Here is a 23,262-nt window from a genome sequence, read left to right as displayed (position 1 = left end):
AAGTCTTGGCTTTCTTTGGATAATTTTTTTTATTATTATTTCAGTGCTACAGCTGATTACCCTTATGCATTTTTTAAAAGAAAAGAGCTGTTATAGTAACACTTGGGACGCACTTCTATGCATCTGTTTTAAGACGTTTTGGCATATTTTTGGTGACCTGTGACCTGTGACCTGTGACCTGTGACCTGTGACCTGTGACCTGTGACCTGTGACCTGCAAAAGAAACCTGCCGAAACGGAAGAGGTTCGATATCTAGCCACTGTTCAAGGAAGGATCCCGTGCGCACTTGTAGACCCGATTTGGGTTCTCGAGAGATCAGCGGAAATCAAGCCTGAAAACAGAAATTAAATGAGAGCGTTTCTTTTAATATTATTTCCTCGAGTGCACCCTAAAGGATACTTTGACAGCTAAAAATGGTAACGTTTCGTCATCAACACCCTAAGTGAGACCAGAATCCTTGATTTATACCCGAGACGACGAGCATCCCCGACCTTTTCATATAGGAGATCCCCCTCCCCCCCCCCCCCCCCGCCCCGTCTAGGCCCGTTTTACAGTCGCTTGCAGCGTGTCAAGTTAGTTTAGGTAGAAGGTATAACGATTTTTTCATTGTAAGGAAAATACTTATGGTAATTCTTCCTTAGCGATTCGATTTAGGGAAAGTCTTCGTGGTTTTCCCTCCACAAACCTACGTGATATTGTGAGTTCGAAAGAAATCGATATAAACGAATGATTTGAGGCTCCAGACGATTTTTTTAACACAAGAAACGGAGAGACAAACGCTACCTTTCGGTAAATGGTTTCTTGACAGAAAAAGAAAAAACAAAGAAGAAGAAAAGGAAATATTATGTCATTGACAATGAATTTCGTCATAACACTGTCGCTGAAGTAGTCTGCTGATCCACAACTACTTTGACGTAATTCATGATCAATAACAGGACAGACGCATGAAAAACTGACGTCAATTTGTTAGATTGCCGTTTTTGACAACAGCACCGTGAGGACGACATGTACAGATACGTGTCATGTAAAACGTGTAGGCAGGCCTGAGTAACAAACAGTTTCTTAACGTTGAGCTTTTTCATTTTGCAAATATAAGATTTATGGGCTTGTTTGAAAGCTAGACTGCCCTCACATCACAAGTAGTTCCGCATTACCTCATAATACCCTTTCATAATTTATTTTCCAAGTTCAGTGGCTCACAGCGTTAGTGCAGCTTTGTTGTTTACTTGGTCCAAAATAGGAGAAGTCTGCATGTAGGATTGTATGTACTAGGATTTGTGCACATTATTTCTGTCAGCCATGATCATTAAATATGGGATGTGAAGAACGTGAAATGCATAAATTCTACGACACTATTTTAAAATAAATATTAAAATCGAAGTGTCACCTTTGCCCACCCCTGTGGAAATAGTGTTGCGCTACTTGCCCCATGGGACTGACGAAGAGTAAACAGTTTTTAGTCGGCGGCTCACGGCTCACTGATTCATTCATTTGTAACCTGCCGCATACTATTTTTCTCCCTGGAGTTTTCTAGAAATGAGAAAGACGTAACGGACCTTTTACAGACACACTGGAGGTTTCATGTTATGCATAATACGTTGGCATGCCACCTGAAAGGAAGAGAACAGGTTGTGAATCTTGAAATAAACGACGATCGAGTTTCGGCACTTGAGTTGTTGTGCCCCGCGGAGTGAAATTTTATTGATTCTAATTCAGTTAGCATTGCTTCAAAACTGGACTGCAAAAGAGAAAAGGTAATGTAATTTTTCTGATGTATTTTTGCATTAATTTCCTTTGGAATAGCTTTGTTCTCACTATTATTTTCCACCTTTGGAGACCATCTCTGGTGACAACTAGAACTGCACTCTCGCTCATGTGCATGTCAACGTAGTGTTGTGCTGTTGCTTTAGACAACAAGAAAGCGCGCAAATAAAGCGTGACTCAAGTCAGGAGTGAAATAATTTTGTTGTTTCTTTCAGTTGGGTTAGGTCTAATCACTGAAGAAGAAATGAATACGTAGCAAACACTCAAAATCATTAAACATGGACTCCGGCGCCTTGGGGGACGGTACATTGGCCCCAAGTGGAAGGTAAGCTGTAAATTGTAACATTTGTGTAAGCGGCCTTTCGTTCTCAGATTACCCGACCTAAAAACGAAAATATCACCATTCCTAGGGCATAGCCTTACGCGTCGTAAATATTTTCACGTAAAGACGGATTTCGCATTTTTAGTTCGGCCTGTTACTGAAATAGAACCAAAACAATTTCAACCAGATGAATTTTAATTTACGTAAAACTCGTCAAACGTACGAATATATCGGCTCACTCGTAGAGTTAAAATTATCCTTTGCCGTCAAAATACTTAAGATTTACACGTGCTGTGGTTTTAGAGAGTATTACATGTTCTTTTTAACGAAGGTCAATATGCACTTTCCGATTAGATGTGAGCTCAAATCTGTCGGTTGCCTTCTAAACCTGGAATTTCACACTGTGCGGATAAGAAAAGCAAACAATTAGAAACTATGATTCGAAAATATTATTTTTAGATTTCCGATAGCATAAACTATCAGGAATCCGCAATATGTTTTTCTATCATTTCCAATGGGAAAGTACAAAGAATTGTGTTCTATGCAATATTTGGAGCTTTGAATTAATTCTGTTTCATATGCTAGGTTAAAAATTTAGTATGAACATTTGGACTTTCAGTTATAAGGAAAGTCTGTTAAGCTTATGTATTACACTCAGGTAAATCTACAGTTTACCGAAGGCTTATACAGAAAAGTTCGTGCCCAAACAACAGACATTTACGATTCGAAATACTTAGTTCAATGTTTATCCATCTTCTCTTTTAGAAATGTGTTGCTTGCATAATTTTTAAATAACGCAAAAAATCTTTTGTTTTGTTAAACCATAGCATACAAAGGAAAAGCCTAAAGGTGGAACAAATGGAGCCTAAATTAAATTTTGAACAGGAAATTCCGATATAATGGCTATTGTTGTGGTCATGATTTATTTTTAAAGAAATACCTGTGACTTAGTCCATAGCAGACACGCCTATGGGCAACATACAAGTATACTCTTGGTCTTGGTGCATAGGTTTGTGTGATTTAAAACAGATATCTCAGTCTACAATACATGGGATTGACAATTTTGCTAAATACTTTAGTTTTAGACGAGGAAATAGTCAACAAGGTGCAGCCAAGTTGACTATTGCTCAGAGAAAATGAGGTCAGCCAGTAGATACTCTAAATTATTGCAGTCTAAAACCTACCATTTTAAGCTTTTTTGAGCCTAAAATTAAGAGGAATTTTCTGTTTTGAGAGCAACCTGTGCGTGATTGTCTATAGTGAATATACACTACAGTGGGAGAACCAATCAGATTTGTAAACTTCCAGTCGAACCCTCTAAGTGCCTATGAGTAAGCAAGCACTCTTTGGACTAGGAAAATGGTCTGCTTTGTAGGAGAGGTGAAATGTTTATATGCGCATTTTTTTGTAGCTGCCTGACAATAACAAAGTGTCCATTTAGAGAGAGGTGTCTCGCTCTGGGAGGTGTCCATAAAAAGTTTATTAAATTGTTACTGCATTGTAAAATATTTATTAGCTGAAAAATTCCGTAGTACATTATTTCTGTCAGATAAGACTGATTTAAAAACAGTATACTTCATCATGGAGCTGTCATCTTGAAAATTGTGACAAAACTATTTAGAGAACACCAGATGTGTGGGGGAGACAGTAAGGCATAGGCAGACGACTGTCTTCAATTGACGTCAGTTCGTGTCCTGTATTTCACTGATACCAGTAGCAATATCAGATTAGCCAATGAGGCAATATTTCTACTTACAGGCACAGTGCTTATGTATGTATAGTTCACTTGTTTCCCACTCCTCCCTTCCTTGACCTCTGTGTCATGTTATTTTTGAGCAACCTAAGCTGTATATCAGAACTGTACATCAGTGGCATTCAGACACAAATCTAGATAAAGATTTTCAAAGTGTAGGAAAACATTTTCCACTGCACACATAAGGCTAGGGCGCTTTTAATATTCTTCATGTACCTGCTTCGTCGTTGCATCATATTTCACATATACAGCTTAGGAGATGCATACAACTGGCAGCTGTATGAACTGTAAACTTCAGGAAGTCAAACTGTTCTCTCTATGTCAGCTTAGAGAGATTATTATTAATAATACCAATTTTATGCCATATTGATATCTTATTGGGAAATATGGTGATGATCTGCTCTCCAGGAGTGTAGTCAGCTAAGAGTTTTATGTTTTTAAAGCAGTAAAAGGCATGATTGTCAACACTTGACAGCTGGCATTTTTTTTAACTCTTAAATATATTGGGATAATGGCCTTGCAGTAATATAATGAAGCAATATATTATTCCACCTGGAGACTCAGAGGGAGCTTACTATAACTATATTCAAGTGTTAATATAATTTCTATTTTATTCCAAGCTTTCACCAATCTACAGCATCATCGGGGAATGAAAAGAAAATGATCCACTATGTGTGATATAAAAGTTCTGTAGGACAGTTTTAAATGGTTACTGTTAATATAAACTAGATAACTAAAGATTATTCCCAAATTAGAAAGTAGAGTATATGGTTCTTTGCACAATATATTTCAATTTGCAGGTAATATTATTACGCAATTCATGAACAATTTGGGAAATATTGTTTCAAAACATTTCTATTGCTGGCTGTAAAATCGGTAGGACTTATTTCTCAAATTGGACAGCTCTTTGTCCTAATACAAACATGACAAGATGATCATGTTCTGTCCTCCTCCTATGGTGCAAGGTCCTAATTCCTACATGCTGTTTGTGAGACTTGCATGATGGATTGCTGTTCATATTTGACTTCAAAATGATGAAATTTTGCATCAGTTGTCAGTATGTAATCTACCTTGGTCATTTAAATTACATTTATATGTTGAATTAGCGCAGAAAGAGTTAAGAACCTGGAAACTCAAAGTTTTGTTTTAAGAAAAATATTTATTAACATACTACGTGCAAGTCTTTGAAACAAATATTGTGGTGGACACATCTTTGATCTTTGTTGCTCTGAGGTCAAAGCAGTGTAAATATTTATGTGTTATTCTAATTTCAGATTGATTGACATTTCTATTGTTGTTAGATGCGAGTCAGAATTTCTTTCTTCATCAAGAAAATATCTCCTTTTAATAATTCTTTCAGTCAGTAACCACTGCTGAATTTATTTTAATCATATAATTTTAATTCATCTGCCTATTATTTCACAGAACAATGTACTGGAAATAAAATTTTAAAATATAAGTATCTAACTAGCTTAAATTCATTTGCTTATCAGCTGTCCCTCTGTTATTCCTTTTTGTGTGTGCATAGATGTAATGTTTTTCATCAAGTTCCAATAAATGTACATTTATTATTGTTGATAACAGTATTTTTTCTAATACACAGGGTGCTTTCTTCAAAGCAGCGAGCCCCTCCCCCACCACAGAAGGCCATAAAATGTGATCCAGTGGACGTAGAGATACAAGAAGATGATATTCCAAAAACCTTGAGTACAACACATCGCAAAGCTTTACTAAAACAATCACAGGATCGAGCTAAAGAGCCCCAAGCTCTAGTGTTTAGGAAACTTGATGATCATGACAGTGATCAGGGGGGTGGATTAAAAGTGAAGCCTGGCAGCGAGCAAAAGGTGTCACTTGCACATGCTGGAGAAAAACTTTTGGCAACATTTTATGGAATGCTTTACACTAATGACAGCGCTGAAAAAGAATGGAAACTTGAGGTGGATGGATTCCTTCCCATTTGCTTTGTTCAGGTCCAAGGAAATGCGAACAAGCCATTCAGAATTATTGCCGTTGAGAAGTCAAAAAGAGTAAGTTTTCTGGTTTGGTCTACATTGAATAAGTTTCCCGAATTATCAGTAGAATATCTCTATTACCATGTTCTGTGCACAGTTATTCTACCTTTTAAAAATTAACTTTTAATCAGGTTATAACACTATTCAGATGTGTGCCTGATAAAAACTTCTTTGCCTTTCACAGTATGTTGCAGTCTAGTAGTTTGGATAATTTATTTGCAAACCCTGAGAAACTAATTAGTAGGACTGGTGTAATTAATTTGCTTGTTATTTTTCCAAGTGCAAATTTATGAATGTAGTATTTTTCTGCTTGCAAATTTAACCCCTGAACTTAATTTAGCTTGTTTTGTTTTCTAATGATAGGTTATCTGAAGGTAAATATTTTTACGAGTGAGGGAGGCCATTAAAATAGGAAAAAAATATTTTTATTTTGCGATTTTCAGATTTTTTTTTCCAGCAGTATATTAAACTAAATTAACTGCCTTTTAAACCAAATTTTTGGCTGGTCATTAAATCAGTATTTAAATGGTCAATCTGTTTTATTTTTTCTAGATAATGGAGTACCAGGTGAATGTAAATACAACTTGTGCAAGGAACTCAACATTTGTCAAGTGGCAGGATGGAGTGTCAATGTTTGGCATACGTTTTGCTAAAGAAGATCAAGCTGAACAGGTATTCATCACAGAGAGATAAGAAACAAATAAAAGCTTAGTAGAATTTATAACTTTTGGTTAGCCTGTCTTGGAACCAAATTTTACATAATGATTGTAGTTTACAAGCACACTTGCTTAGAGAACACATTCAAAACAATTTTGACTCTTTCCAACCAATCATAATATCATTCACAGGGAGAAACAAACATGTCATCTCAGTCATGGAGTACGGTTAAAAGGCAACCTCATGTACTGTAGCCTTATAAATATCTACATGCAGTACATGTACCTTCTTATGGGGTACTGACTAGCTTACACATCCTGGCCAACTATGAAATTAATATTAATACCATGAGTTTATATGAAATCAACTTAAATGAAATTCATGTTAAACTTAAATGAAAATTTATTGTCACTGACAGTCACAATTTCACCTGAAAGATCCAACTTTAAGCACAAAATATGGAGAAATTTAGGCCTACTTACAGTTAGCATTGTTTTTTATAGGTCTACAATGTAATTTTCCTTTCGTTTGTTAGTTTACATAATGTAAAATCCTTTATAAGTGGAAACACAATCAAAATGAAAAATGAAAGTGCTTATGCAACAATAACATTATGCTTTATTAAAGCATAATTATGTTGTTGTTACTTACACCCACTAACCCCCCTCCCTCCCCACACTGATCTGCCATTTGGACTGTAGTCAGGCAGCATTAAAAATTTGATAAAAATATATTGCCACTGGCTTAAGAATTATTTCAGGACGTTTCAGTTACTGCTGCAACCTTCTTCGGCTAAAAAACGTTAATAAACAACAGCGTCCCTGATGTTATGTGAAGAAAAAAGAAAGGAAAAAATGTACAATAAATGTGTTAATGACGGTTCTATGGAAAGGGACTTGGAATTCAAAACAACGATAAATCTATATATTACTAATTATTATTACCCTATTGTTTTACTCTCGTTTTGAATTCCAACCCCCCTTTCCACAGACCCTTCATTAACACATTTTATTGTACATTTTTCTCTTTGTTTTTTATTCATATCACATCAGGGAAGCTGTTGCTTATTTACATTTTTTTAGCTGGGGGAGGTTGAAGCAGCAACTGAAAGGTCCTGAAACAATTTTTAAGCCAGTGTCAGCATACATGTATTTTATCAAGTTTTTTAGTCTAAATAACTTTTGGTGATAGGTTTAATTTGTAGAAATAAGGTACATTTTTATTACCAAGTACTTGGCATCAATGTCTTCAGTTTTATTCCATTTTAATACAGCTACTGTAAATATTAGCATTGAGTCTTAATTAGTGTACTCAGTGTAAGCCAAGTATGTGTGGATGTTTGCCAGATGTTTTCATCTAGACATTTTTTCAGTTGTTTAATGTTCAGAGCAGGTTTGATTTAAATTTATCTTTGGATGTACACTGTATATTGAGAACAATCAGTTAGAAAGAAGTGCCTGTAAATGTTACTATTGAAAGCTGGTAAGAAAAAGTGAATAATGTTGTGTAATTTGTAATTTGCTCACATTCAGTCAGATTCAATTTTGTAACCCTCTGTTAATTATTATTAGGGAACTTTGTGAGTGCAAGGGTACGTGTATTTTCAAAATTCAGTGTCAAATGTGTGATCTACCTGAAGTTGGAACTCTTCCAAACATTGATTATTTCTCTGTTTATCAGAGCTGCATTGTGGTGTGTTACAATGTCTGCCATTTGAAAACACTGACCTAGAGCATGTGTTTACATAGATTGTAGACTGTTCAAGTGGTTGGCTGGAAGACTGTCGGTTATTGTAATCACATATTTCTTGGTGACACTGTAACTTGGCACTGACTTCTAAACATTTTCCTCGGTGTTGCTGCATAGTGAGTTGTCTCTGCATTTGTGAAGTAAATTTTGAAGTCTGTTTTGATTCTTATTTACAGTTCTTAACCACATTGAAGAGAATGGCCTCCACTTTAAATAAGGCTGCATTACTTCTGAAGCAGCCAGAAAGAAAGGTATGCATAGTGTTACCTAAAATAGTACACTGCTAATTTGTTTGAAGAAGCAAATTTTACCATCTTCTATATTTACATGATTGTATGAATGGCAGAATAGCTGCTCTCCTATAGGAAGGAAGAGATATAACTCAAAGGCTATTTTTTTCTTACATATGACATGTTTTCCCTTTGCATTTATTTTTCATATATTATGGATCTCTCTCAGTTGTCTTGGATAATAGTAAATGGAATGAACAGTCAATTTTGATAGACTTGAATACAAAATACACATCCAAAGTTTGATATGTTTTGGATGCTTCTATGATCCTTGCATGTATGAATAGATCAAGTCTCTATTTAGGTATCTAGTACCAGTTATAATATGTGACTGAAGCTTACAATATAACAATATGTTGCCAAACAGAAAGGTTGTGACAATAAAGAAAGAATATCAACAGAAGGATAGTTTGCTGATATCCTGCCAAACTCCTAGAACTAATATAAGGAGAAAGTGTGGCAACAAGTTATGAGAATTAACATTTTGAATTTGTCTGTGTCTACAGGCCGTAATAAGACAGATATCTGATCCTGATTCAACAAGTAATGTACAGCATACCAAAGTATCACTGATGATCAAACTTCCTGATAAACAGTCAACAGTCATGTCTGTTCCTGGACTGTAAGTAGTATTGCTGTATTTAATACACAGTCATCTTTCCTTGGTTGATTTAAAAATTAATAGTTATTATCTCATCCTCATTTGACTTTGTTACACCCAGGAGAGAATTTGCTATTTAAAATCTAGAACCGGCAGATTGTTTTCTGAGTAGTTAAACCTTAGTTTTCTCTGTAACCCTTTCAATGAATTTTGTCTCCTCTTTTGTTACATCAAGTCTAGAAAGAAAACCACTTTGATGCAGGTCAGTAAATGCCCTACCCATACTTTCACCCATATATGATGGGTCTGGTGCCTAAATACATGTGAAATAGGCTGTGAGTCATTGGAAAGAGTGAGCGTGACAGTGTGTTGTAATGATAAAGCTGAATAGGCCAGCACAAGTTACATGTTGTACATGTATGGTGACACATTCCAAAATTTAGTTATTAAATTTTGGAATGTGTCACCATACAACATGTAACTTGTGCTGGCCTATTCAGCTTTACCATTACGGCACATGTGTTATGATCTCGTTTCACTTAAAATTTGATGTGTTGAATTTTGTTAGGTTGACAATGAGTGAGCTGTTTGAAATGATTTGCGAAAAGGAAAATCTCATTCCTGCCGAGCATCAGTTGTCTTTGCCAAGAACAGGAGCAAGAAAAGTAACCTTTGACTCTGGTACAGCCATTGGTTCATTGAAGATCAGGGAAGTTGCAATTATAAGAACAGTGATGACTTCACAAAATAGTGCTGGGAGTGTCAAGGTTGAAGATGAATCTGTAGAGGATTTACTTGATGCAGAAGGAGAGGAGGTAATGGTTTGAATCCCAGGGGGACTACGATATAAAAGGACGGGGGTGCTCATCAGAAATTTTGAAAAAGAACCCTTTAGAGGTACCAAAATCCTGTTTTGTGGGTGTAGCTAGAAATTATTTTTTTACTCCTTTAGGTACCATTAAGAAAAAAAACATTAAGTGACACTTTCATAACTTTTGATAGTGATAAAGATAATTGCTTCGAATACCTTCTACTCTTAAAGTTGATTGTCAAATATCTCCTGTCTTTTTTTTCGGCTCAATACCCTAAGAGATACCACGAAAGCTCCCGCTGTGGACCTTTTGAGGCTGAACACCCTAAGAGTTACCAAAAACGCCTTTTTAACCCCTAAAAGGTACAACGAGTACCGCATTCTTTTTATATGGGAGTCTACCCTACCCCTGGGTTTGAATACATTTTGGATGTAGTTTCAGAATGTCATTCGGTTCAATCCAGGTGGTCAATGATAACTGAAGAAATCTTTTTTCTTGACAGAATAAAATTCTTCAACTTATCCTACCAAATGGAGTGAAGAAATCATACCATGTGTCTCTGGACATGACAATGAAGCAACTGGTGATGCGAGTCTGTTCACGGGAGGGCCTCAACCCTCGTCATCACTCTCTACAGGAAATAGACTTCAAACATGAGTTCCTTGAAGCAGGCAGTACTGTTGATGAAATTGGTGTCAGTCAAGTTAGATTAATAGATAAAAGAGGTAAGAACTGAAAAAGGTTACAAGCCAAGTAAATATTGGGTTGTTATTGACTGAAAGTGAGGGTTAGAGATGAATATCTTTGGCTTCAGGTTAGGCAATGTAGAGATTGAATCCAAGAGCATCAAGGTGTGTGCACAACAGAGTCACTAAGAAACAATTTAATGATAATAATTTTAATTATGATGATGATGATGATGACAACTATGTTCTTATTTGACACACAATGTTACCTCAGTACATGTAAAAAAGTATACAGCATGTATGTAGTAACCCAAAATTTAAAAGCACTAAATTACTACTGTAATTAAAATAGAAAAATATTCATTTTAATGCTACTGTTAATGATAATACTAATATTAATTACTAAGTTCTATTGCTAAATTCTAGTTCCAACACTAATGCTTATTCTAATATTAACTGGAAGGCTAAATGCTAAGCCTAACCTAAATTGTAATGCTAATACAAACGCTTATGATACTAATGCTGAATGATAACTTTAATGAATGCTAATTTATGGAAGGGACCGCCTGGTGATGGTATGATTCAGGTATAGTGCATGTGGAATACTTTTGATTTTCTAACTGATCACTTCATTTCTCAATACAGCTCTAAAGCGTAACAGCCTTACAATAATCAAGGCCTCTGTAACCGATGATGACTCGCCATCTAATTCCCCACATAACCGTAGTGAGTACTTGAACGCTAATCCTGATTTCGTTGATTATTGGTAACCTTGTAACATTACTCGTGAACCTGTTACTTTGCTGTGATGAGGTCAAAATTCTGTGAATGCCAAGCTTTTCTCAAAACTAGAGTAATGCAATCTTTCCATAGCATGCGATGGGCTGAAACTTTAATAACTGGTACGAGTCAGACTGGAATGACTGATTACGAATCATTCTCTTGTTTTTCTAATTCCCCATAATTTACTCTGTTTGCCCACCAAATTTTGCATAAACTAATTGTAAGTTGTGAAATGCTCTTGGGAACATTCTGTGTATATAACTGCGATGATCATTCATATCTTCATAAGGACAGCTCCGTTTGCCACGTATATTGTCACTAATTCCGGGGATAGTCTACTTGTAAAAAATTGCGGACGATTTTATTTTCGGACCAAAAAAGTATCCGAAGATAAAACCGTCCGAAATTTGTAAGCGTTCGAAATATTTGCAGTACAGTATAAAATTTTTAAGTAGCTACATACTATTAGCTCGTAGTTTCCTTTATGAGGCAAACTCAAGTTGAGACATTGCTTGAGATACGTAACGGCTTGATAGAATTTGCATTGATTTCTCCCCGGTATATCTCTAAAACCTTGAGGGTCCTATAAAACTGTCATTTTCACAGATGTCTTTTCTGTCTAATTCCTGTTTTCTAGGCGTAAATTTACTTAAGCTGTGTTTCATCACAGTGTCCGTAAATTTTGTCCGAAATTTGTCCGAAATGAGATAAAAAGTGTCCGAAAGTGAATCGTCCGAAACTTTTTGCAAGTAATGTAGCTTCATAATTTGTCGACGAAGCACAACAGTTTCGATGCTTCTCAACAGCCAACGGTCCTCACATGAAGTACATCTCATTATTTATTTTGTACTCGTTCATTTTTCCAGAACACAGGAAAAGCTGTGGCGACGGGTTGGAGTTAGATTCGTCTGCAACGATCGAGGGAGACAAGGAAAACAAGATGTCGTGGAAGCAGAGAAGCAAATCGTTAGAAGTACTTGTAGATGAGAAACAGAATAATGCGTTGTCCCAGCAGAATGGACACATTACCAAAGAGGTGAGCAAATTCAACCGGCCAGCAATGGTTGTCATGGTTCAAATAGCTCGTCGTAAATTTGCCCCGGGGTACCCCCAACAGCTGTTCACTCTCCGCCGCGCTAAGTACCGTTTGAGAAGGTTACCTGCCCAAGTCACTCCTGCTATTTAAAACGTAATTTTAGCTGAGTGATCATGAAGCAATCTATCCCAAGATTTTAGAGACGCCAGCTTCACTGGACAATAGACCAATTTCGATATATTAAAATTCAGCCTAAAACAATAGACCTCAGTACGAGGCTCTGGGAATAACTACAGAGTTTGTGGGGTTTATTCCGCAGAGCCTCGTGGTGAGGTCTTGTGTTAGTCTGAATTTTAACATATCGAAATTGGTTTAGTCAAAAGAAAACTACGTCACTTATCGGATTCCCACACGGCAATTGTGTTAAACGGTATAACTGTAGGGTTCTTTTTTTATTTTTATATCATCTACGATTATTTTGAAACCGGGTATAAATATACATTATATGTATGTTTGGTAGCTGGAAGTTTCGCTCCCAAGCGAGTTCGCACCCACCGAGTTCGCACCCACATAGACTCAACTAGCGATCAAGTGCTTAAAATGTATCTTTCTCCTACCGAGCAAAAAAAGACAACATTATGGGCATAATGAAACAAAATCTTACAAAACATGTTTATTTCTCGCTATTTAATCCGTTGAAGGTAAAGGCGAACTCGAAATAGAAAGTTTTTAGTGAGTTCAGGGGTGTGAGCTCGCTTGGGTGCGAAACCGGTAACATTCGTATGATTCTCTGTTCGAGTTAAGATGGCGTGGCATAGCCTACTGATTTTTAAGGTACTTTATTTCTCAGTTTATTATATTCATTGTTTCAGGATTCTCAGAAGCACTCTGCGTCTAATGGCTCAGTTCCAACAAAAGAGAGAAGAAACTCCAGTGAAGCAACTACGATAAAAAAGCCGCCAATCCCTCCCTTACCTTACGCTTACAAGTTTGCGAATCTAAAGCAAAACCAGCCTGGTAACCTGACAAATGGAGCGTTACGAGATCAAGACCTGAGCCCAATTAAAAAGAACGGTGTAACGTCCGCTTCCACTCCAGATCTGAGTACTATTTCATCGCGATCAGACTCTCCTGACATCAAGACATCCACACCGGATACTAAGAGCAGACGCAGAGCGGCTCCGCCTCCTCCCCCGCGTCCAGCAGCTCCTAAGGCGTTATTTACGGGTGTGAAATCTGAGACGCAAGTTGATGGCGCTGGAGTGGCCGTGAAAGCTAATAATCCCCCTCCTGTGGCTAGCTCTAATGCGTGTCATACACCAGCTGTAGGCGACGTGAAGTTGAAGCCGAGTCACAAGAAACGACCTGCACCTCCGCGGCCGGACCGCCCCACTCCCCCACAGCCTGCACCAAGACTAGCGAAGCAGGGATCACGGGAGAGTAAAGTAGTTAATGGAATAGGTAGAGAGAAGGAAGTGAGCGTTCAGTTGAAACAAGATAAGGAAGCAAGAAGCATTGATCGTGCTTCACTGTCATTGGACCTTGAAACGAATCGTCACTCTCTAGACAAGGAACCTGAACAGGATGAATTGAGCGACTTGAGGGGTATCCCCATATTTGTTCCTCCTCCCCCTCCGGATGAATTACCTCCCCCGCTGGACGAGTGTGAGACCCCGGTTGGACCATTGACGGATTTTGAAGCGGATATACTTGAGGGTAAGAGCTGAAGATACTCTGTTGATGAGACACGCTATCATTAACCCGTCAAGTCCTGAACGTCGTGTCTCTTAGGCGTACAATTGTGCTCAACTGTCCTGTCTGTGTGTAATTTCTTGGATTATTGCGTGCAAAGCTACAAAACTGAGCAACCACCGACGACTTAACATGGACCACTGTAGAGCCATCAGTGATGGAATTGTACGGGTCGAAGCTCAGATTATAAAGATTCTCGATGTTCCTGTGATTGTCATCTCTCCATACTTTCCATGACCTTAAAGTTAGACTCGGATACATAATGTGGTAGCACTGCGCGAAGATTACTTACTGGTGATCCTGTGGAAACATGGTAATCCGCAGTAACTGTCTGGCGGTAACTGTCTGGCATCCCTGTGGTATATCATAGACTGTACCCAGCCCCTCTTCACACTTTCTTGTCGTCACGCCCGCGGCCACGTTTTTTCTCGCGCTTTTTTACCTCTTACGCTCGACAGGTTAAGAAAAATTAAAATTTCAAAGACGTGATCCCTCCACAGATGCTTGATATTTTGATAAAACTCCGTTTCTTTCGTTTTGCAGGCTCCGCGAGTGACGATTTTCCCGGAACACTCAACGGTTATGTAGGCATGCAGAATATTGGAATGTTTCCTGGTCACGGTACTAGTGATTCACGAGCTCCAACTTTGCTAAAGTCAAGACAGGAGACTGCTCTCGAGTCGGTCCCTGAACAAGGTTACGTCCCTGATGGAAAAGATCTATTTCCTGTCGTTCCACCTCCTCCGCTTTATTCTGAACCCGAGTCCTCAAGCTTAACTGATATTCCACCTCCGTTATTAGAAACCCAGACAATACAAACGAGCCAAGAGGGTGAAGAAAAGGAACATGATTCAGGGTTCGATCAGAGCCCCGAGCACCTTATTGTAACTCCTCCTGAAGACCTGTCGGATGATGTCCAAGTAGGGCACTTGGAGGAACCTGATACTGGATCCAGTTTGGACGTCATTAGTGCCATTCCGCCACCGGCGGATTTTGAAACGCCTCCACTTACCCCTCCCTGTCAGTTTGCTAATCCTAACGTGGTACCCCTAGAGGGGTTTCTTAATTCTGTGGAAGATGACAAGAAAGAAGAACCAGAAAAAGAAACACCTCGAAAGAAACTCGACATTAGTGAAGGTTTATTTCCATGGATGAACGAGCCTCAAGCGCCCGTCAATGCCGTTATACCGGTGGACGAACCCAAGGCCACAGAGGATGATATGATTGTTAAGATAGACATAGGATATACTGCCCCTGCTAATGAAAATCAAAAAGACTCTACTGAGACCATGGCACATCCTACATCACCAAGTGTCGATGCTCCAAATGCAAGTGTCACTACAGATGTGGATTCTAGGCCAGTACCTCACGAAGATGAAAAACCTGCAAGGCCAGAACTAGAAGTCAAACAGAATGTCGTGCCAGTAATACCTGAAGTGAGCGTAAAAGCAAAGCCTAGCGTGGAATTACAGCGGAGTTCGATCGGTGACCAGATCAAGGAATCATTGCAAAAACCAAAGATAATTGAATCAAGCCAAATTGAAGCTAAAACAATCATGGTTACAAATGAGAATTCCAAGGAATCAGGATCACAACAAGTTTTGGACACGACTATAAAACCGGGTGTACCAGAAACTACCGCTAAGGCAGTTGAGTTAGTCAAGGAAATGGAAGTTAAAGTTGAACCAGATGTTGATGTTGAACAGTATGCACGCTCGTCGTTTACTCCAATCATAGAAGCTGCGAGACCAGAACCACAGGTGAAACCTGCAAAACCGGATTTGCAAGGTAAACCTGGAAAACCAGAAACCAAAGCTAAGCCAGTTCCGGTTGTCCGAGAAGCGGAAGTTAAAGTTGAACAGTTCCAGTCCTCGTCAGCTAAGACTCCTGTTGGACCAGATCCTTTGCTTGACCTTGCCATACTAGAAAATCAAATAAAACCGGACAAACCAGACCGAATAATTATACCAGCCACGGTCATTAAAGAACCAGAAATCCAGCAGCCTGCGCCCTCAAAACCCGTAGGGACACAACCCATAAAACCGGAACAACAAGTTAAACCTGAAAAACCAGAAAAAACAGTGAAGCCAGTTCCGTTTTTCAAAGAAGCGGGCGTGAAAGTTGATTTTCAAGCGCCCGCTCTCTCGTCATTTAATCCATCCACAGAACCTGCAAGGCTGGACCCTCAGGTTTTACCAGAAAAACAAGAATGCGTCAATGCAAGTCCTGTTGAAGAAACTACAACGCCACGGTCCAAACCTGAAGTAGAAATGTATGTAAAGACGCTTCCAGATGAACAGCATGATCTTCCTGTACAAGAGACTCCCATTAAGATTGTAACTGTTGGAAAGCAGGATTTTGTAGCAGAGGCCCCTGTTACTCCAGAAACAAAACCTATTTCTGGTTCAGATGACAAACTGAAGGATTTAGAAGCAAAGCTGCAGGAGTTAGATCAAGAACCTGTGCCTTCTTCGAGTGAATTGAAAACACTGGAGAGCAAGACAACTCCTTTAGTTTACAAGAAAGTCGAACCTGTAGTCCAAACGAAAGATCCTTCCTCTGAAGAGGTGATCGTGGCTGAGACTAAACAAGTGGAGTTCTCAAGTTATGGACATTTTGAGAAGCTGTTTAAGATAGACTCTGACGAGCAACGTACAAAAGAAAATGTTCGTGTCCAGCACAAAGAAGACAAGACTGACGCCGTTACGGAAAGACAGTGCGTTCAACCTGAGAGCGCTTCATCGCATGTCGAAGAAAAGCCGGAGCTCAGTTTAGATCTGTCATCTTTAAGGCAATCTTCTGAACCTCCCCGCTCTCCTTCTTCTTCACCACCGACTGTATCACCTCGCTCGTCCAGCTTACCCTCCCCTGTAGCACTTGACAGTGCCCGGTCGACTGATTCTGGGTTTGCGACTCTTGAGAAGCCCAAGAGCCCCTCTTCACTTGACAGTAAACCGCCCGGGCCCACCCCGCTCAGCAACTCGGCGGACAAGACTGCAGGATGGACAAGCGTGTCAATTACTGCGGGTGTATCAAAGCCTCCCGCATCACAAACAGAGGAACAAACAGCAGGTATACATGGAAAACCGCCTACAGCAAAAAAACCTATAAACGTAAAGCTTCAGCGGCCGCTGAGTATGCCAGCAGGAATTCTGAGAGACTTCAAGAGCGGTACTGTGCAAGACCAAACCAAATCTGAAGAGTCTGATGTAAGGGAGAGCAATGCTGGTCAAGAGAAAAGTAAATTGGCAAAATCTGATTCAAGAACATCCAATTCGTCTGACTCTAGTGGGATTTCCTCGCCTTCACCGGCGTCGTCTCCTATTCAAATGTCCGCTACAGACTCTGAAGATATGCCCAAGCCTCCTCCTTTCACTGTTCCGCCGCTCCGCCGCTACTCCGACCTCGCAGCTGATCTAAGCTTCATCTCATCGGCAGCTAAGGCAGCAGAGAAAGCGAACGAGTCTGAATCCAAAGCAGACGTTCCTCCGAAGCCCCCGAATATGCTACTGAGGAGAAACCCTGGTACGGCTCCTGTAGAGAGACCCAGGAGCTGGGTGGGACCAGAAACAGAGACTAAGCAGAGACCCAGGGTGTGGTCGTCAGCGTTTAAACCGGTTTCATTTGATGCACAAGCAAAGAAAGGCGTGAGGCCAGTTGATTTCCAAGCGAAATCCTCTCCTGCACCTCCTGCAGTTCCAAGCAAGCCTACTGTCCCATCAGCAGCACACTCCACTGCGTCACTGCATAGCGAAGCTCCAGTGACAGGAACATTAGAAACAAAGCAACCCGATAACACCACACAAAAAGATGTTGAAAAGTCTCCGAAGACAGCTCCCTTGGTCCTGGGTAAGCCTTCAGTGGTTTCGGCGGGTAAACCCACAGCTCCTGTGGTTTCGATGTCAGCCAGGGAGGAACAATCTTCTAGTGATCAAGTTGTAAAGTCTGACTCCAAGGTAGAGAGGACGCCAAGTCATCCTCTGGCGAAGAAAACAGACTCTGGAAAAACCAAATATGAAATTATCTACTCTAACACTTCGTCCACGTCCCAAGGCGCTCCAAAAGTGCAAAGTGACAAAACCGATGGTGGATCTCACATTTCCTCTAAATATATGTCCAACGCTGCTGCATTACGTGACCAGATAATGCGTGACCAGTCACGGGCTCAGAACAAAGTAACGCGAGATAGGCCTCAGTCGGCCATTTTTAGTGGTTCCAAGTTCCAGATACTGCCTGCCAATGAAAAGTCGCAGAGCAACAATGGCATGCCTTCAACAGATGCCAAGAAACCTCCTACAATCCAAGCTAAAGGAGTGTCTTGGACACACACTAAACAGCAAACGAATGACCACAGCAGCAGCAAGCCAGACGTGCCACCTCCTCAACCCTCAGCTAAGCCACAGCCACCTGTGAAGTCAGCAGTAGCAGACAGTAAGCCGTTCCCGGCTGTGGTGATGAGAACCAAGACCACGGAACAACAGGACCCCACTAAGAGACATTCGCTGCCTACCTATATTATCGAGGGAGCTGATCGGAAGCCATCAGTCAAGACGACTTGCAACAAGGAGGGCAATGTAAGAACTTTCTACGACATACAGTATATGAAGCGTACATGATAGTTTTTATGATTGTGTATTATATTTATTATATTCAACTAATGAAGTGTTTTTTATAAGAGATAGTTGACAATAGGTCTGAATGGGTATTTTTTTTCTCACTGAAGTGTTGGAGTTGAAATTTGAAGGGGAAAGACAAGAACCTCCTTTTCCCGCTCCGCTTCTCCCCTCCCGCTAAATAAATAGAAAAAAGCGGCATTTCTCCATTTAGAAAAGGCATTGTTGCAGGCCATGCTTACCCACCCTCGCACGCACATGCAGTCACTCGGCCTCTCGCTTCTTTTAGGCACGTGATTTGGCTCGCTCCCTGTACTGATAAAGTGACGTTGTTATTTTCAGTTTAATTTCATCTTGGAGGAGGCACAGACAGACACAACTGTGGTGCCTCGCGGAGTTGTAGCAGCCATGAAAGCCTTGAGGGAGAAAGGGGGAATAACGGAAGGTATGTCTTTGTCTTTGTTCATGTCGCGAACGTGCTTGAAAAAGTTAACAATGAACAATTTTTAACGTAATTTTTCAAAAATATAATGTATAAGAAAATTATCCTCAGGCAAGCTAACTGAGTTCCTTTGGCCACTTTAAAACTGAGGAACTTGCAACTACCGCATTATATTATTCCCATTAAAAATTTCTTTGTCGTGAAATAAGCTACATAACAGACAGAGCGGTTACTTCAGTAATTCAGAACACCATTTAAACCTGTCAGAACTTAAACACAGGAAAAGTCTCCAAGGTACTGCTAAATAGGTAAGTCGTGAGTCTACAACGCCATTGCCTAAGAAAGCGACATCACCATTTTGATTCATAATAAGCAATTCCAAGATATTTTTTTTATCAATGCAGAGTTCACAAAACGGAAAACACAACATAACGCATATAATGTGTCATTTGAAAACCGCTCTGTTGATGTTCTACGTTGTAACGTTTAAGCACTGGCTTTACTTAGGGGCCGTTTGATCGGCTGTTTCTAGTATGATGAGTAAGAATTCACGACAAATCTGTTCTATTTGCCAGGAGAATGAAAGAAAATGTCCTTGAATCTCATGAAGTAAGTACATGTAAGGTTGACTTTTGTCTTTGCCTGATAAATCTCTAACTTTCTCACGTTTTCATTTTTATACCATTGAATCTTTTGCAATTTAACTCGGATCTTTCAATCTCACTAATGCTTCCAGTAACACTTCCAAACGGTTCTAACCATTTCTACGAATTTAAGCGTTTAGTTGTTTTAATCAGTTCATCTTGTTATTAAAACTTAATCTCTTATTTCATGCTTGTTAGAGCGGTTTTCGTTTGAGTGTTGTAAAACTCAAATTAAAGCAAATGCAACTGATGCAGCCAAAAAGCAACGCAACGGACCTAAAATTGGTGGAGCAAGATTTTTTAAACCAATCGCAAAGCAAGTTTAAATAAAACCAAAGCAAATCCGAATCACTTTCGTCTTTCAATTGAAAACCGCTCTACAGGCATTAATGAAAAAGCTAACTAATTAACAGTAAACTCTGAAATCTTAACTAAACAACAATGCAATGTTAATATGCATGATGATATGTTCTTCCCTCCTTGAGCATAGCCATCTGTTCCATTTATTTTTCTATGGTGCTCTTTTGTATTTGTTCTCCAAAGTAATTAATACATTATTGTGGAGTTTCTCTGATTGACTGATTGATTGATTGATTGATTGATTGATTGATTGATTGATTGATTGACTGATTAATTGATTGACTCAATCGTAACTACTGTTTATTCCAAAAGTTGTAAACAACTGTGTCCTAATGGTTAAGATAGTCATTAAGACTAACCCAACAGATGAATCTCTATAGGCACGATATCACTATGATTGTTTTATTCTCCAATTAAGAGAGTCGCATTTCATCGAGTGCCAAGTCACTGGTGTTCAGTGAGCAATTATCTATTTGCTCAGGGTAGTTGTCTTCATGGACCATAAAATTCTCAACTGACAAAAAAATGTCCAGTTCTCAAATTTCTGCACAATCGGACTTGTACTTGGCGCTACTTTCTTACTACTTACTGTTACTTGTACTACTTTCTTGGCGCGCGCTCTTATACATGACCATGCATGACGTGGCGTGTGAAGTTGCGTGCGCAGTAAGGATGCACAGAAACAATTAGCGCGAGCGTCCTTCAACCCACTAGAGTCTCGCTGCCCACGCAAATTCACACTCCATGTCATGCATGTCTCAAGTCTCGGAAAAAAATTAATGTTGGAAAATTTTCGCGCGAACGTCATTAAGTGTGACGCGTGTCCTAGCCACAGTAAGGAGTAATGAGTGTTTTTGTGCTCATTTGTTTCAGATACGCAGTGGGTCCAAGAACTATCACTCTTGATCCTTCTGTTTACAACACGAAACCACGTCAAGTAATCAGTACTGGGTGTAAATAATCTCATCCTTGTTTAGTTATAGGTGACTAAAAATTGCTGTGCATAGTCGGTGAACTAGCGTTATTTTATAGTTCTAATGCAGTAGAACACGTTAAACTTGCGGTCAAAATCAACAGCCGTGGGGACAAGAAAATCGATTTGTAAACATAGTGGTGGTTAAAAAATTTAGAATTATACCTAGCTTAAAAGCTTTTGTTGTCTGATGTTTATTTCTAGGGTGGTGGTTGAGAATGTTTCTTTTTCAAAATGTTTGCCAATTATAATTGCCATGCTTTTATACAAAGTAGGATTAAAGATTTTCTTTCCATTCCGTGTTATCGGAAATCTGTTCCAAAGCGGCTGTTGATACATGTGTATTGGTATGAGTAGAGTCAGAAGTCGTACCACAAGTTTGTTATATGAAACTGGCAAAGTAAAGATTATCGTGATCACGTTACCTCAGAAACAAAGATTGCAAGGGCTTGCCAAATACTGGTATGTCATTTCCATTTTCAGCCATATTGAGGTCCTTCTGTTATTCGTATGAAGGAGGAGAAATTATTTTATTTCCGGAGGGAATGTTTGCAAGCAATATCTTAATATATAATTTCAGTTCTTGGAAAGGTGTATATGTTCTCTTGTCTTGCATACAAACCTCCTTGAAAGGTGAATATGATTATGATCTATTCCACCCATGTAGGGGTGGGGTAGCTAAGATTTTTGTTGTCATGAATGATACGAGAAATTGAACGGTTCTCTGTTCAGCGTTCTATAATCTTGGGCATGGTCAAGAAGGACCTCTGTGAAGATGATTATGATCTATTCCACCCATGTAGGGGTGGGGTAGCTAAGATTTTTGTTGTCATGAATGATACGAGAAATTGAACGGTTCTTTGTTCAGCGTTCTATAATCTTGGGCATGCTCAAGAAGGACCTCTGTGAAGGTGATTATGATTATGATCTATTCCACCCATGTAGGGGTGGGGTAGCTAAGATTTTTGTTGTCATGAATGATACGAGTAATTGAACGGTTCTCTGTTCAGCGTTCTATAATCGTGGGCATGCTCAAGAAGGACCTCTTTGAAAGGTGATTATGATTATGATCAGTCCAGCCATGTAGGGGTGGGGTAGATTTTTTTTTCTAAGAATGTAACGGTTCTCTGTTCAGCGTTCCTTTTTTCGTCAGTTTCAACTTTATTTTGGGGGAAGTTAAAAATGTTCAAGTTATTTCGCAAATAATTCATGGGTGTAAAATAATAATCATCATTAAGCAAATCAAAAGTGTAAATACGTAGATATACACAACACAAAAGAACCAGTTAAGAATTTATTTATATTATTTGCAAGAATGAACAGGGCTTTATTACCTGAAGAGAAATGATATGGCCGGAAAGGAAAAGAAAACTGCGAAGGAGTGTAGAAGGCAGCTTTGTTTGTTTTCCTTGAAATGTCATAGACGAGTTTGTTGAGCCAGTTTTCATTTGTGAGGAAAGTTTATACCTGGTACATACACTGTATCGCTATATATCACTGAATGAAAATTTATGACGTATGTAGGTAAAAGTATCGCAGCTTTTGTATGACTGAATTGAGAAATAATATTTGTGATTAATTTTGCTACCACTGTAAAGCGTCGGATAAAGAGAATTATTTTGTTTACATTTTTCTTTTCAATGAAATTGAAGTCTTCGGCATATCCACATAGTTGATTGTATAAAATGTGGAATGTTTGTGATTAAAATGTTTTGTAACATTGCATAGCTCCGATACAGATAAAATAACTATTTTGTGCTATTAGATAGAAACAAATAAATAAAGAGGTCATCAATCTTTCTATTAATATTGTTTTGTGTTGTTGTTTCGTCAACTTCCCTCGCCGCCATCTTAACTTCAATACACGAGACGACCTGAGATCCAATTTGGGCACAGGGACTCCGCTGATTTCACATTGATTGATGTCAGTAACCCGGATCAAATAGAACGGTTTTCAATGGGTGTCGTTAAACCAAAACCAAAGTAATTACTCTAACCATGCACAAAGGA

General features: G+C 39.1%; 1 protein-coding gene across 2 annotated transcripts; it reads left to right on the top strand.

Annotated features, from left to right (window-relative positions):
• Positions 1–1,443: 1,443 nt before the first annotated feature.
• Positions 1,444–23,059, top strand: LOC145488192 (uncharacterized). Of its 2 annotated transcripts, XM_081466996.1 has the most exons (15): positions 1,444–1,754; positions 1,980–2,089; positions 5,443–5,869; positions 6,407–6,526; positions 8,437–8,511; positions 9,057–9,172; positions 9,720–9,966; positions 10,466–10,688; positions 11,295–11,375; positions 12,299–12,468; positions 13,341–14,184; positions 14,764–18,794; positions 19,176–19,278; positions 19,851–19,884; positions 21,153–23,059. In XM_081466996.1, exons 2-14 carry the CDS (start codon positions 2,043–2,045, stop codon positions 19,856–19,858), a joined length of 6,492 nt encoding a protein of 2,163 aa, XP_081323122.1. In that variant the 5' UTR covers positions 1,444–1,754; positions 1,980–2,042; the 3' UTR covers positions 19,859–19,884; positions 21,153–23,059. The 2 variants fall into 2 exon arrangements, with proteins under 2 accessions (XP_081323122.1, XP_081323123.1); XM_081466997.1 differs by lacking the exon at positions 11,295–11,375 and having other exon boundaries at positions 1,445–1,754.
• The last annotated feature ends 203 nt before the right edge of the window (positions 23,060–23,262 follow it).

This window comes from Orbicella franksi, chromosome 5 (genome assembly GCF_964199315.1).
Source record: "Orbicella franksi chromosome 5, jaOrbFran1.1, whole genome shotgun sequence".
In the NCBI taxonomy this organism is placed as follows: Eukaryota; Metazoa; Cnidaria; class Anthozoa; order Scleractinia; family Merulinidae; genus Orbicella; species Orbicella franksi.
This window is presented reverse-complemented; position numbering and strand designations above follow the sequence as displayed.